A 14,945-nucleotide genomic window follows, 5' to 3' on the forward strand; every position below is an offset into this window, starting at 1 on the left:
TAGTTTTAGTTTGACTAAAATGCCATTTAGTTTTAGTCATATTTTAGTCATCTGAATTGTTTTTAGTTTTTTTAGTTTTATAGTCGACTAAATATCATAAGATTTTAGTCGGCTAAAATCTAATGGGTTTAATTACAGTGCATTTATTAAGCATTTCTCTAAAATTTCCAAACTCATATAGGTTTGATATTAAGGTTTTATCATGCAACATAGACACAGATTTAACTGCTATGACACACAACATGCCTTTATATTAAAATTAAATAAAAAACACTTTTCATAAAGAAACAAGAACATGGTCCTCCTTTTAATGAAATACCAATGGTTATATAATATGCATTCTTTATAACAACTTCATTCTTTCAAGCAGACATATGTATTTATATAAATACATTTTTATTAATCCTTATTAGGGTTACTAAAGTGATTCAGTCAAGAGCAGTGAGTGATTTTCTCTCTTTCTTTTGTTGCTTGATTAACATTAATGACAGACAACAGCAACTAAATTAGGCTGCTGTCCCTTTAAAACCGAATGCACGGGTGCTTTATACTGATAAACATCTGATATTCTTTTTTTTTTTTTTCCCAATCCGGTATTCTCTTTTATAGCATCGTTATGAAAACCTGTTTTTGGAACCTTTATTTTCATGAGCGTAAATTACGTGAGAGCTAATTCAGTACATTGTACTGTATAATGACTGTTATTTTCTGAAGAGCTGCATTCCGTTCAGCTGAAATTTTTTATGAATTCAAAAATTGCTATTGCTAAATTGCTCAAACATAGTTTTTAGATATGCTAAAAATTTGCTCAGAACATCGTACAGCAATGACCAGCACCACCAACACTATAGCCACTGCAGCAAAGAGTTGTTTTACACAAGCAAGCTTCTTCTTCAGAAAATTTAAAAATCTCACTCTCATTCTCTCTGTAATTCTTGTGACATCTCAGTTCTCTGGTATGAACTTGTTCACTGAAAGGTTCTTTGGGGAATCAAAAATGCTGCTTCTGTGGCATCACTGTGAAAACCTCTTTTTGGAACCTTTATAGGCCTACTTAAGAGTGTAAGAGTTGGAGATAATTTGGAGCATGTAAACACAAAAAGTATGTTTGGCATCTTTGCACACCTTAAACAACCCAAAACAGCAACTATTCCAGAGTTCCCCATCTGAAGTCCTTAAACCAAACTACAAATTGTCTGATTAAAAAAAAAAAAAAAACACTCAACTGGGCGACCGCGCAACCACATAATTAAAGCAATGTGATTGTTCAAGCCAGTGTTGTTCTGATGAGATTGGCAGTGGATGGTGGCCAGCCTGCTTTTGGGGTGATGTCTTTTGATGAGGTTTAGCAAAGGAATGCCACACTCCTTCGATGAATAACAAGATCAGGCAAACTATGCGAGCCATGTATAAACAGACCATATTACAAACAAAACAATCAGCTGGTGGCTATTGAAATATGGATTTCCAAACAAAGGAAGAGTCAAAGTGTCAAAACCGTGCCGTGTAAAGAAACTTCTCCTTGGAAGTGAGGAAATGACGTTTCTGGCATCCTTCCATTGTCTTATGGGTAGTCAGAGAGCATATCCATTTCATCGAATTCATTTGATGGCAGCGCTGCTTGTTATAAAGCAAAGCTGGAATGAAGAAATGTCTGCTCCGACTGGCAATTTGGGGTTGGATGCATGCAATGTTGGTTTATGACTGCACAACAGCATTTCTCGTAATGAAGGAATTTAAATAATTCTTCAAAATGTGCTTTTCGATTTAATCTGATACTGGCACACTGCATATAAACTTGGAACACTCTAAAAAATGCTGGGTTGTTTCAACCCAACTTTGGGTCAAATATGGACTAACCCAACCGTTGGGTTAAATTTTTACATTAAATTTTTAACCCAAAAGTTGGGTTAGTCCATATTTGACCCAAAGTTGGGTTGAAACAACCCAGCATTTTTTAGAGTGAACTAATCTGCTTAATTCATGGTTATAGTAACATTGATGTGCCAAACAGCTGTACCAAGATTTAGAGCTATACTGTACTGAGGTTATGAGCGACATTTAACTGCCTTTATTATTTAAGCCATAAAGTGTGAGAGGCTACTGTGAATATAGTCATCGCAAATGGCCATAATTTTTGTTGCACCTTTATCTGGGACTATATTAACAATACACCATGGTCTTATGTACTCCCATAGTTATACGACAAAAATAACACACAGAGAGTTTTGTGCAGCAACACGTGTTTCATTTCATAGCTGTTACTCCATAATATGGCTGAAAGCATGTGGACACCCCTTTCTAATTAATGGGTTTGGGTAATCACGTAATTTCCAGTAATGACATGCAATGGCATTTTACAAAATGGTGTGCTTCCAGCCAGTGTTAATTTTGACAGCAAATTTTTATTTAGTTTTAGTCATAGTCTTTTGACTAAAATGCCATTTAGTTTTAGTCATATTTTAGTCATCTGAATTGTTTTTAGTTTTAGTCTAGTTTTAGTCGACTAAATATCATACGATTTTAGTCGACTAAATCTACAGTAAATTTAGTCGGCTAAAATCTAATGGGTTTAGTTACAGAGCATTTCTCTAAAATTTCCAAACTCATTATATAGGTTTGATATTAAGGTTTTATCATGATAGACACCGATTTAACTGCGGTGACACACAACATGCCTTTATGTTAAAATTAAATACAACCACTTCTCATAAAGAACAAGGACATGGTTTTCTTTTTAATGAAATAACAATGGTTATATAGGCTAATTATAAAATTTTTATAGCAACTTGTTTACCATATTCTTCATTATTTCAAGCAGACATATTTATTCCTATAAATAAATTTAGATTATTATTTAGGGCTAGTAAAGTTTTTCAGTCAAGAGCAGTGTGCGATTTTCTGTCTTTCTTTTGTTGCTTGATTAACATCAATGACTCGGACAATAGCAACTAAAGTAGGCTGCTATCCCTTTAAAACAGAATGCACAGCTGCAATGGATGCAATGTACTGATACACGTTCTCCCCCTACTGTTTACGTTCACTTAAAACGTAATCAACTGTGTTTACGTAAATACACGTCAAAATGGACAATTCAATATAATCGTGTGTGTAATTCTTCGATCATGCGATGCGAAAGAGTACTCACGCACTGTGAGACGCGCTGTCTGTGTGTGTGTGCTTCAGTGTCTGCGCTCAGAAAACCAGACCGAATTGAGTTCTCTCTTGCGTCGTCAGATTTATCCATATGTCTGCTCTTCTCTTACTCCCACATATTGACATTTTTTAACGTTTTATGCGACATGCAGCAAGTGAATGTTAGCTTATGTTCCGCCGGTTCATATGTACGCATCTAACCTCCGAACTACGCAGCAGATTCGTTCTGAATGAATCTCTTCCCAAATCGTCCCTCCCTAACATTTTTGTCTCGTTTTTATTAATTGACGAAAATGTCAATAGATTTACGTCATAGTTTTTGTCATTCAAAAATAGTTTTAGTTTGTTATCGTCTCATTGTCATCGGTGTTGACGAAAATTATGACGAAAATTATTCGTCAACTAAATTAACACTGCTTCCAGCTTTGTGGCAACAGCTTGGGAAGGTCAACAATAATATTTAAAAATATAGCTGCAAGCAGCAATTAAGGGGCCAAGCACTAAAGGGGAAAAATTATGAGTAAGCATGACAACGAGGATCAGAACAACTGCAAAAATTAGTAAATACAGTCACACTGAAATCACTTTCAGGTTGACTTTAATGCTTATTACTTTTGAACAATAGGTGGCGCTGACACCAAATTTGTCTGGTGTGATCAATTTTGGGTGACAATGACGCATATAACATTTGGTGCCAATATGCCAAAGCCTTTCAGAGATACAGCCTCAAATGCAGTTTGGCATCACACTATCAAATTCATTGTTGCGGCAAACAAAACGTTTTGTCTATCAATATAAAATCCATAACATTTTGCCGCAATGCACTGAAGATGATCTAAGGTTGAATTGGTGAATATTGCACCTATGGTCTGGTAGGAGGTCTGGTAAAAGTAGGTGTTTTAAATAAAATCAAAATGGCAGAGTGGACTATGGCATATTTGTTATCTACGAACTTGGCATGACCCTAGAGCCTCATGACAATAGTTAAAATTAATCAAAATGTAATAGCATTCATTAAGTTTTCATTTCTGACCAGGTCAGAGGTGGCGCTGTTCCCGAGTACCTTTAGGGCATGATGCCGATGACACATTTTGAGTTTCTTAATGATTCGCCAATGTGTTCGGAGAATACAGCATTTTATGACAAAGTTCAAAATGTTTGATGCACAAAATGGACGGCATGGGAAAATTGGGTGTTGTTCAACTCAGTATGTTGCACCAAAACTAAAGAAGCCAGTCTTGTGATTTTTGGCCTAACCATTCATTCATTCATTCATTCATTTTTATTTTTTATTTTTGCTTCAAACTTTGCTGTTTGTGCCATTTTTCACATCTTCTCACAACTAGGTTGCGCTGTGTCGAAACTGTGCAAGTACCATCAGGTAATGGTTTTCATGACACACACCAAGTTAGGTCTGAATACAGTCTAGGAGGAGTTTAAAAAAAGTAAAAAATTAAAAAAAAATTCATGACTGAAAATAACTTCATAGGGTCCAGTCGACTTGAGCTAAGCAATCAGAGGGGAAAACAAATAGCATAAACGTGAGTGCAACGTTGGACAGCTGATGCTGCTAGAGGGATTGAATTAGAGACTGTGGTTAATGTTCAGACCAGGGGTGCCCAATCCTGTTCCTGGAGAAAGTTCACCTCCAACCCTGATCAAGCACAATTGAACCAGCTAATTAAGATCTTCAGGAACACTTAATAATTCCAGACAGGTGTGTTTGATCGGGTTTGGATCTGAACTCTGCAGGAAGGTAGATATCCAGGAAAAGGGTTGGGCACACCTGGTTCAGTCTGTGCTCTATGTATGTACCAAATTCCATATTTTTTCTAAAGAAGAAGAATGGATACAATTGGTGCCTACACACATTTGGTGCTTGGCCCCTAATCATAATATATTAACATACAGCGGGTAAAATAATCATTGAACACTTCACCATTTTTCTCAGTAAATATATTTCCTTTAGGTGCTGTTGACATGACATTTTCACCAGATGTTGGTAACAACCCAAGTAATCCATACATACAAAGAAAAAACAAATAAATTCAGAAATTAAGTTATGTGTAATAAAATGGAATGACCCAGGGAAAAAGTATTGAACACACTTACTGAAATTTATTTAATACATCGTACAAAAGCCTTTGTTGGTAATGACAGCTTCAAGAGGCCTCCTGTATGGAGAAACTAGTCGTATGCATTGTTTAGGTGTGATTTTGGCCCATTCTTCCACACAGTCTTCAAATCTTGAAGGTTCTGTGGGCTTCTTCTATGAACTCTGATCTGTAGTTCTTTCCATAGATTTTCTATTGGATTCAAGTTAGGTGATTGGCTGGGTCATTCTAGCAGCTTTACTTTCTTTCTCTGAAACCAATTGAGAGTTTCCTTGGCTGTGTTTGGGATCATTGTCAATGTCCACCCTTGTTTCATCTTCATCATCCTGGTAGACGGCAGCAGATTTTTATCAAGAATGCCTCGCAGTGCCATTTGACCTCCAAACATGGTGTGTATTATGGCATCCAAAGAGTTTAATTTTGGTCTCATCTGACGAGACTATATTCTCCCAGTATTGCACAGGTTTGTCTAAATGTTGTGCAGCAAACTTTAAACGAGCTTCAACATGCTTTTTCTTCAGCAATAGAGCCTTGCGTTGTGAGCGTGTATACAGGACACGACGGTTGAGTACATTACTTATTGTTTTCTTTTAAACAATTGTACATGCTATTTTCAGGTCTTTCTGAAGATCTCCACAAGTTATCCTTGGCTCTTAGACAACTCTTCTGATAATTATTTTCACTCCTCTGTGAGAAATCTTGTGAGGAGCACCTGGTCGTGGCCGGTTTTTGGTGAAATGATGTTCTTACACTTCCGGATTATGGCCCCAACAGTTCTCACTTGAACATTCAGAGGTATATAAATCCTTCTGTAACCAATGCCATTAGTATGTTTTGCAACAATACGGTTGCGAAGGTCTTAAGAGAGCTCTTTGCTTTTACCCATCATGAAATGTTTCTTGTGTGACACGTTGGTCATGAGACACCTTTTTATAGGCCATCAGTTGGGACTGAACCAACTAATATTAATTTCCACTGACAAGGGACAGGATTGCTTTCTAATTACTGATAGACCGGTTTATGGTGAAATTATGTTCTTTCCACTTCCGGATTATGGCCTCAACAGTGCTTACTGGAACATTCAGAAGTATAGAAATGCTTCTGTAACCAATGCCATCAGTATGTTTTTCAGCAATAAGGTTGTGACGGTCTTGAGAGAGCTCTTTGATTTTACCCATCATGAAATGTTTCTTGTGTGACACGTTGGTCATGAGACACCTTTTTATAGGCCATCAGTTGAGACTGAACCAGCTAATATTAATTTCCACTGACGAGGGGCAGGATTGCTTTCTAATTACTGATAGATTTCAGCTGGTGTCTTGGCTTTCCATGCCTTTTTGCACCTCACTTTCTTCATGTGTTCAATAATTTTTCCCTGTGTCATTCCACTTTATTACACAGAACTTAATTTCTGAACTTATTTGTTTTGTTTTCTTTGTATGTATGGATTACTTGGGTTGTTACCAACATCTGGTGAAAATTTCATGTCAACAGCACCTTTAGAAATATATTTACTGAGAAAAATGGTGACGTGTTCAATACTTATTTTACACACTGTATAAACATAGGTCTACATTTTTCTGAGTGATGTGTTCTGCTGTGCATTTAATGCTGACGATGGCCATGGATGTGTGCTGGTATGTTTTAATGAGCTTCATGTTTGAAAAACCTGCTCACAGAGGCATCTCTGATGCACAGAGCAATCTACAGATTTGCAGCTCTTAAGGTGATCATCATCAAGAGCTAGTGTCTTTAGGGCCACTAAGAGGGGTGAGAACCAGAAGGGCGTAAGTGACATTTCACCAACTTTACAGGAGGGCCAAAACAAAACAATAACCATAGTTTGATCTGATTTTGTGTACTGATTTCAATCTTTTATAATAAAAATGTGTACACACATGGATGACAGGATACTTATTGAACACTATTTTAACATTTATTCAGAAAAAAACAAATATATATATTTTTTTAATTTATAAAAAAAGTCACTTGCGCAGTCACTTGCACCTTTTTGGCACCAATGTTTTATTCAATTTGTGTATAAAACATGGGCGCATCTGCTGACAATATGAACAAAACATTACATTAATGAGTTTAAAAGAAATAACAATCCATTGTGATAAAATTAAATATCACATAAAAAGCCCTTACATCAAATTAGTTAATTGAATGTGGTTAATTTGACTGAAATAGTAATCTCAGCCACTTAACAATTTGGCCAAATGGTCGATTGCAAAGCCTTTACAGATGGCTTCCCTAGTGAAAAATAAATATACAAAAATGTATTTGAAATACATTTATTTCATGCTACACTACAAATACATTTACGTATTATTCACATATCACTAAACCTGTATACTTAAAGTCTGCTAAATTGGAACAACTCATTTTGTACTTAATGCAATTTAATTGTGCAGAAGTAATGCTGAAGTCTAACTAAAGATACACTGAAATATATTTGATTGTGCTAAAAGTGGAACTATTGCAAGTATAATTTAGGTACACTTTAAATATCTTGCATTTAAAGACTGATATTATCCAAAGATCATACAATCCTCATCAATAGAAATGTGCATTGTGCACAAGTAGTACTCCAAATAAAGTTTAATTATTATTTTTGTTATATCAGGGAGTACTGAGTGATGTGTCAGTAAACAGACAGTAAATAAAGTAAATAAAATGTTAATAGATTTGAACTAGTATGAATGTGTTTCATAAAGAACATTTCAGATGAAATTGTGAATTGTACATGAGATAGTAGCCTACTCTGACTGGCTGACTTGTAAAGCTTGGTAGAAGTCCACATAAGACTGGGGATACTGCCATTTGTGCAGAGTAAGTAAGTCTATCTATTTCACAGCAGTGATCCTTGGTGGACATCTGTATAGCGGTTTACTCACTGCATTTCTTGTATCTTTTCTCCAGTCATCTCTTTTGTCTATGGCTGTCTGACCCTTATCTGCATTCTCTCTCTTGTGGCTAAACAGTAACTGAGTGCCTATATGATAACACCAATAGTAACAAAACAAAAAAAAAGTAATATATTTAAAATAATTTTTTTTTTCCATACTAAGTATAATTCAAATATATTAATATATTTACTGACATATTGCTCAAGACTTAATGAGATACAAATTATAATTAAACTTTATTTGGACTACTACTTGTGCACATTTCTCAATATTAAGCCTAACATGTGTTTTAATGTCACTGTTGATGAGGATTGTATGATCTTTGGATAATATTGGTCTTTAAATGCAAGATATTTAAAGTGTACCTGAAGTATACTTGCCATAGTTCCACTTTAGCCCAATAAATATACTTCAGTATATCTTTAGTTGGACTTCAGCACTACATTTTTACAATTAAAGTGCATTAAGCACAACATTTAAAATTGTTCCAATTTAGCAGAATTTAGGTATACGGTGCATCTAAAAAAATTTGAATATCGTGAAAAAGTTATATATTTTTTTTTTGTAACTTATTTCAAAAAGTGAAACTTTCATATATTCTAGATTCATTACATGTAAAGTAAAACATTGACCATCCCTACAGTATAAATTAATGTTAATCCTAGGTATTCATTATCAGACGTTTCACACTGTACATTCCTAAACCCCGGGTTAATGTTCTTATTTGCATATGTGCGGTGTCACTGTCACTGATTGGATGAACAGCAGGCAACCCGTTTACACACTTTCCGTCTTTTGACATTTCTTACTTTTCTCTCACTGGCTGCTGTTTACACGACGCACGTTTCCTGTTACTGACGTGACATAAGCCTCGCTGCTCAATTTCTGATTGGCTGTCTGTTGCCAAGTGTCCAGCAGCAACAAGCAAACACCACTCTGTTTAACACTGAACAAACTTAGCACCACAATGCAGGGTTAACACTGCAAATGTAGTACTAACCCTGCTCCGGAGCAGGGTTTCATAACCCCGGGTAAAAAACTGTGCTAACACCGCTTTCAAATTACAGGTGTGAAACGTTTCTTTATCCGGGGTTAAAAGCGGTGTTTAGAATGACGATAACCCGGAGTTAAGCACAGTGTGAAAAGCCCGTTAGATGCTATTAGGCATGTGCTCAGGCATCAGACTTTTCACCTGAGACATCTGATCTTATTTTCATTAATATTTGAGAATTGCTTACTCTTGCTTTGAACACAACCAGCTAAACCAACCATATTTAAATCTGTTTCTTGCCTTTCAATGCTTAGTTGATTGCCTGAGTCACTGCGGCATTGAAACACAGACAAAACTATAAATACAATATAATACTATACAATATACAATATAATAAAATCTAGTTAGATCTAAAATCTGATGGATCGCTCTTATCATCGTTTTATGTTGTCTTATTGCCCAGGTCTGAAACTTACTCTATGGAACAGCACTAAAGCATTAAAGACATAATAGTATGACTTCCTGTAAAGCTGCTTTGAAACAAGCCTTACGCACTTAAAATAAAGGTGCTTCACGATGCCATAGAATAACCTTTTTGTCTAAATGTTTCCATAAAGAACCTTTAACATCTGAAGAAACTTTCTGGTTCACAAAAGGTTTTTTTTGTGGCAAAAGAAGGTTCTTCAGATTATAAAAAGGTAAGAAAGAGATGGTTCTTTAAAGAACGTTTGACTGAATGGTTATTCTATGGCATCACTGTGAAGAACCTTTTAAGCACCTTTATTTTTGAGTGTACAAATAAATCTGACTTGACTTTGACTATTTACACTTAATACAAATAAAATATTTTTTTCTAGATTTCATGCAAATTGCTTTTACCTAATAATAATAACTAGACAGAGCCTGTTATACTACACATAGACAGTCAAACATAGTGAATTAGTCAGGATCGGTCTCCTCAATGACCCGAGTGTTCATGCCAGCTGATGGTGCGCTGTTTCTCCCTGTGATTAGAAGTGGAGCCAGGCCTGTTTAGCGTACATTGTGCTGGGTGGTCTGAGAAAATGCAGAGCAGCAGCTTTAATGTGTTTTGTATTTGCCAAACGGAACTCCGTCATTAGAGGAAGTGGGAGTCCCATTTAAGCTGCTATTAGCTGTAATGGCTGTTTTTTTTGTTTTTTTTCTTGTGCACGCAATTTTCCTAACTTAACAGAATCCACTGGAATCCCTGCGCTCCTGCCTGCATGTTTTTAGTGGTCTGAGGCTCATAAACAAGAACTCCAGAAACACTCTTTCAGGGACACCTTTCGGTTTTAATTATTTTGTCACATGACGTCATGTTTATGTTGCCTAAACCCAAAGTTATTTTGTTTTTCAGTTACAAAGGCACTTAAAACAGACTAGGACACACATTGAAACAGATTTTTTTCTCATGTCCACCCCTTCCTCTCTTCTAGGTTCACTCTTTATGCCTTGGACAGCCGTGGTAGTCGGTCGGATGCGAGTTTTGTGACCGTTCGCACATCATGCCCGATGGTGGATGACAGCAAAGCAGAAGGTACATTGCCATTCTCCTTCACTCCATTCACATGTGTGAATGAACAGAGTGAGCGGCACGCCAGTGAAATGTCATCTTCACACCCATCTGAGGTGGCAGCTCTTCATGTCCTGCTTGTTTACGATTACGTCATCCATAGCGGCTAGACCATTTTACCTGAACAGAATTCACAGGTCTAGCAGCAGTATGAATCACAGGGAAGTACAGCACTCAAAATCCATGTCAAAGTAAAAGTAAGATTACAGAAAGTTCACTCAAATGAAAGGAAAAGTGGGACTTACCATACAAGTAATAATGTGATGTGATAAGAAACAATTCAAACATGTTAGGAAATCTGATCTTTGGTTCTCATTCTCTTGTGAAAAAGAAGTGTGCTTAATTATATTAAATGTCTACTTACATTGTACTTTAAATCCTAAAAGTATATTTTAAATAGCTGAATGTCCAGATATTATTTCAATATTACAAATGTATAATAACAAGTATATGTAAATACATGACACAAGTTTTAATAAAAATTACATAAGTGTATTTTAATTTGCCATAAATGCTTGTCAGCAGTACACTTCAACAATATTTCAAACACAATAGAAGTAAATATTAAATGAAATATTATTATGTACTCGAGTCCAACTTAAGTGGGACTGATATAAATATAAACTAGAATACACTTTAATTTAACTGAGTTTAGCATTGTCCGAAAACATTACATTTAGTTTAAGCTTAAGCATAATCTTTAGCATATTATTTCCCTAATAACTACTTTTTTTTAAAGTATGCTAAAGTGTACTTCTTTTTGAGAAGGCTCCACAAAAAAAAGGCAAGAAAGCTTGTTCTTTGAAAACAGACAGTTCAGATTTCAGATGTCAGATCTACTTTCTCCTCAAACAGAGATTGCAGACAAAGTGTACAACCTCTATAATGGCTACACCAGCGGAAAGGAGCAACAGACAGCCTACAACACCCTGATGGAGATTTCACCCCCACTGCTGTATCGTGTACAGCATCACTACAATTCCCACTACGAGAAGTTTGGAGACTTTGTGTGGAGGAGTGAGGATGAGCTTGGCCCCAGGTGAGGAAGACAATGGCCAAACAAAGCAATGTTCATGATGATAACGCTGCACTACTTTGTCAGTCCTTTGCTTTCTTTCTTTCACACTTTTTACATATTTCTTTAATAATATGAACTATCTAATAAGCATTTTAATCAAATAGAAACAAAAAAAGTCTTCATTTTTAACTCTTTCCCCACCATTTCTTTGTATTATTAATTACAGCCACTGTCAGCATTTTTGATCATTTTCACAAAATTTTCATGGCCCCCAGAATGTTCTGTTTTATGGATATCTGAACATGCAACATGTCAAAAGAATAAACAGAGCCTCTGCTTTAAACCAAAAACAAACATACATGCATACATACATACATACATACATACATATTCTTGCTTCATGCATTCTTGTTTAACCAACACTTGAATGTGGGTAAGTTTCATTTAAAAAAGCAAGAAAAAGCGATTTTGAAGAAAAAGCAGAGAAAATTGTGTTTTGGACTAGACTACATCCGGATCAGATTCAGAATGATGAGCAAAACACAGATGGAGTCGATCACTTCCATCAACACCCCCAGAGCCTGCAACGCTTAAACTACTTCACTTCATTCAGTAACGTTAAGCAGTTTTGATTTATATGCTGTTTAGTAATCACATTATCTTATATGCATCTGCTTACATATGCAATCACATGTTTCTGTTTCTTCACCGTGTTTTGATCCAGGGATTCAGTACTCTTTCAGAAAATGTGTAACAGCTCCCATATAACAGTGAAAACACGGAAAGCTGGACAATTCCGTCAATGGCGGGGAAAGAGTTTAAGGACAAATGACATACAGTATATGTTAAAGCAAGATAGCATAAGCACACATTTCAAGCAAAACATTTAAAAAAAAAATAAGTTTGGTACTGTAGGATTTAAATGATAAACCAATAGATATGGTACAAAAATGAATATACCTTCCACCCTAGAATTGTGAATTAATCATGATTCACTATATGGACAAAAGTATTGGGAGACATGACCATTACACCAACAGGGTCTTTAAAGACAATGCATTTTAAATAGATATACATTAATATGGAGTTGGTCCCTCCTTTTCCAACCCCTGAAAAACAACCCCATATCATTATCCCTCCTCCACCAAACTTTGGCACAATGCAGTCAGACAGGTAATATTATCCTGGTATCCGCCAAAACCCGGACTTGGCCATCAGACTGCCAAACAGAGAAGCGTGATTGATCACTTCACAGAACAGGTTTCCACTGCTCAAGAGTCCAGTATCCTTTTGCTTTACTCCACTCCATCCCACGCTTGGCATTGCACTTGGAGATGTGAGGCTTGCATGCAGTTGCTTGGCCATGGAAACCCATTCCATGAAGCTTCTGTCTGCTTATATTAATGTCAGTGGAAGTTTGGAAATCTTATTGTATAGTTGGCTTATTGTAAAGGTGACATCCTATCACAATACCGCACTTGAATTCACTGAGCTCTTCATAATCACATTTTCTGTATTTACAAACAAGTGTTTGTAAATACAGACCGCATGGTCTCCTTGAAACACCTGAATTCAATAATTAAGATGTTGTCCCAATTCTTTTGTCCATCTGGTGTAAACGTTGCTGTCAAGTAGGACTTCAGTACATCTTTAAATGTAAATTCATAATTATTTCAATTGTCTTTGAAATACTGCTGGAAGGCCACTTTCTGTGAAATATTGTTATTGTACATTCATACATATTTAAGTGTTGCTTGAGAATATGAAGGTTTTTATGAACAGCCTCTATATTTTTAGGCATAACACAAAGAGGAAGTGTGCACAGACCCTTCCACTGGCCCCTGGTTTAGCTCTGCTTGGCTGGGGCCGTCAGAAGGTTGCCATCCTAAACTCTCTGTGAATGTTTGTGTAATCTGTTTTCTGGCAGAACTAGCAGGGGAATGAAACAGAGACCACCAATTACAGTTCATTTTCCCTTTTTAGAAGGAACCAATAATCTGTATGAATATCAACACAGGCTTTGCATTAGGATTAAATAGCATATTTTTGGAGCAGTAAGTAATTCTTCATAAAACAAGGCAAATGTTTCAAGAAAATTCTTTCAAAACAACTTTGTATCATATTGTGAGTTTGAAGATAAAAAGGAAATGTAATTGTAGAGCAGACACAATTTTATACTGAACGTGTGCACTGTGTAGTTTTATACTTTTTACCTTTTTTCATTGCTGTCATTGTAAGAAATCTATCTATCAGTGTCAAATGACATCAGGTAAAAAGTAATATATTTTCCTGACACCCAAAATGAAAAAAGAAAACAACAAAAAAAATATTATTTTTTTTATTCAGAAATGTAAAACATGGTAATCTGTATGAACAATATATATATATATATATATATATATATAATTATTTTTTTAAATAACCTGTTCGATCTGGACAATTTAATGAGTAACATATCATTGCTCACAAGTGGTTGCTGCACTGCATGAAAACTACCAAACAAGGCTCACTGGAAATACATGACTCTGTTAACATTCTGCAAAACCAACATATCAGTGTTGCGCAACCTGAGTAACAGATTTTAGGTTTTGCAGAAATGTAGGCAATGTCACATATTTGCACCTCAGTTTGAAAACTACACAGCACACTTTTATTGTCCACACTAACAGCTCTCTTTCTGGTCACAATAGGAAGGCCCATTTGATCTTAAGACGAATGGATCGGATCAGTCTGTTCTGTCGCTCGCTGCTCCGCAGTGGCTTCATCCAAAGCCGAACAGAGAGTGTACCGTACATGCTGTGTCGCAGTGATGACACGAGACCAGGCGGCACTTCATGGCACAGTTCACTTCACGAAACCCAGCTTGCCTGCCTGGAGAAAGTCATATCAGTGCAACGCAACATATATGGAAAGTCAAAATTACGATGAGACAGGAGACGTTTGGACTCGACCTTCTCTGTTTATGGTCTCCAGCTTGGCTGTTGTTTTTCTAAATCCAAATGACTTTGAGACTGTGAGAGGAGGATTTTTTTTTTCTTTCTTTTTTTTTCTTTTAATTTCTTTTCCAAATACAGCGAGCCTCGGATAGGAAAAAAATATTATTATTATTATTACTATTATTATTTCTCTTGTAAGGACATCAGTTTTGGTCGAAAGACTG

General features: G+C 36.0%; 1 protein-coding gene across 1 annotated transcript in view; it reads left to right on the top strand.

The window, feature by feature from the left end:
- Positions 1–14,713, top strand: part of LOC107675510 (astrotactin-2-like) — a 541,421-nt gene extending 526,708 nt beyond the window's left edge. The window contains exons 21-23 of the mRNA XM_016469894.1: positions 10,631–10,731; positions 11,623–11,806; positions 14,476–14,713. Of these exons, the coding sequence (XP_016325380.1) occupies positions 10,631–10,731; positions 11,623–11,806; positions 14,476–14,713 (523 nt within the window). The remainder of the gene's footprint in view (positions 1–10,630; positions 10,732–11,622; positions 11,807–14,475) is intronic.
- Positions 14,714–14,945: the final 232 nt, after the last annotated feature.

The sequence above is a fragment of the Sinocyclocheilus anshuiensis genome, unplaced genomic scaffold, assembly GCF_001515605.1.
Source record: "Sinocyclocheilus anshuiensis isolate Anshui unplaced genomic scaffold, SAMN03320099.WGS_v1.1 scaffold1604, whole genome shotgun sequence".
Classification (NCBI taxonomy): domain Eukaryota; kingdom Metazoa; phylum Chordata; class Actinopteri; order Cypriniformes; family Cyprinidae; genus Sinocyclocheilus; species Sinocyclocheilus anshuiensis.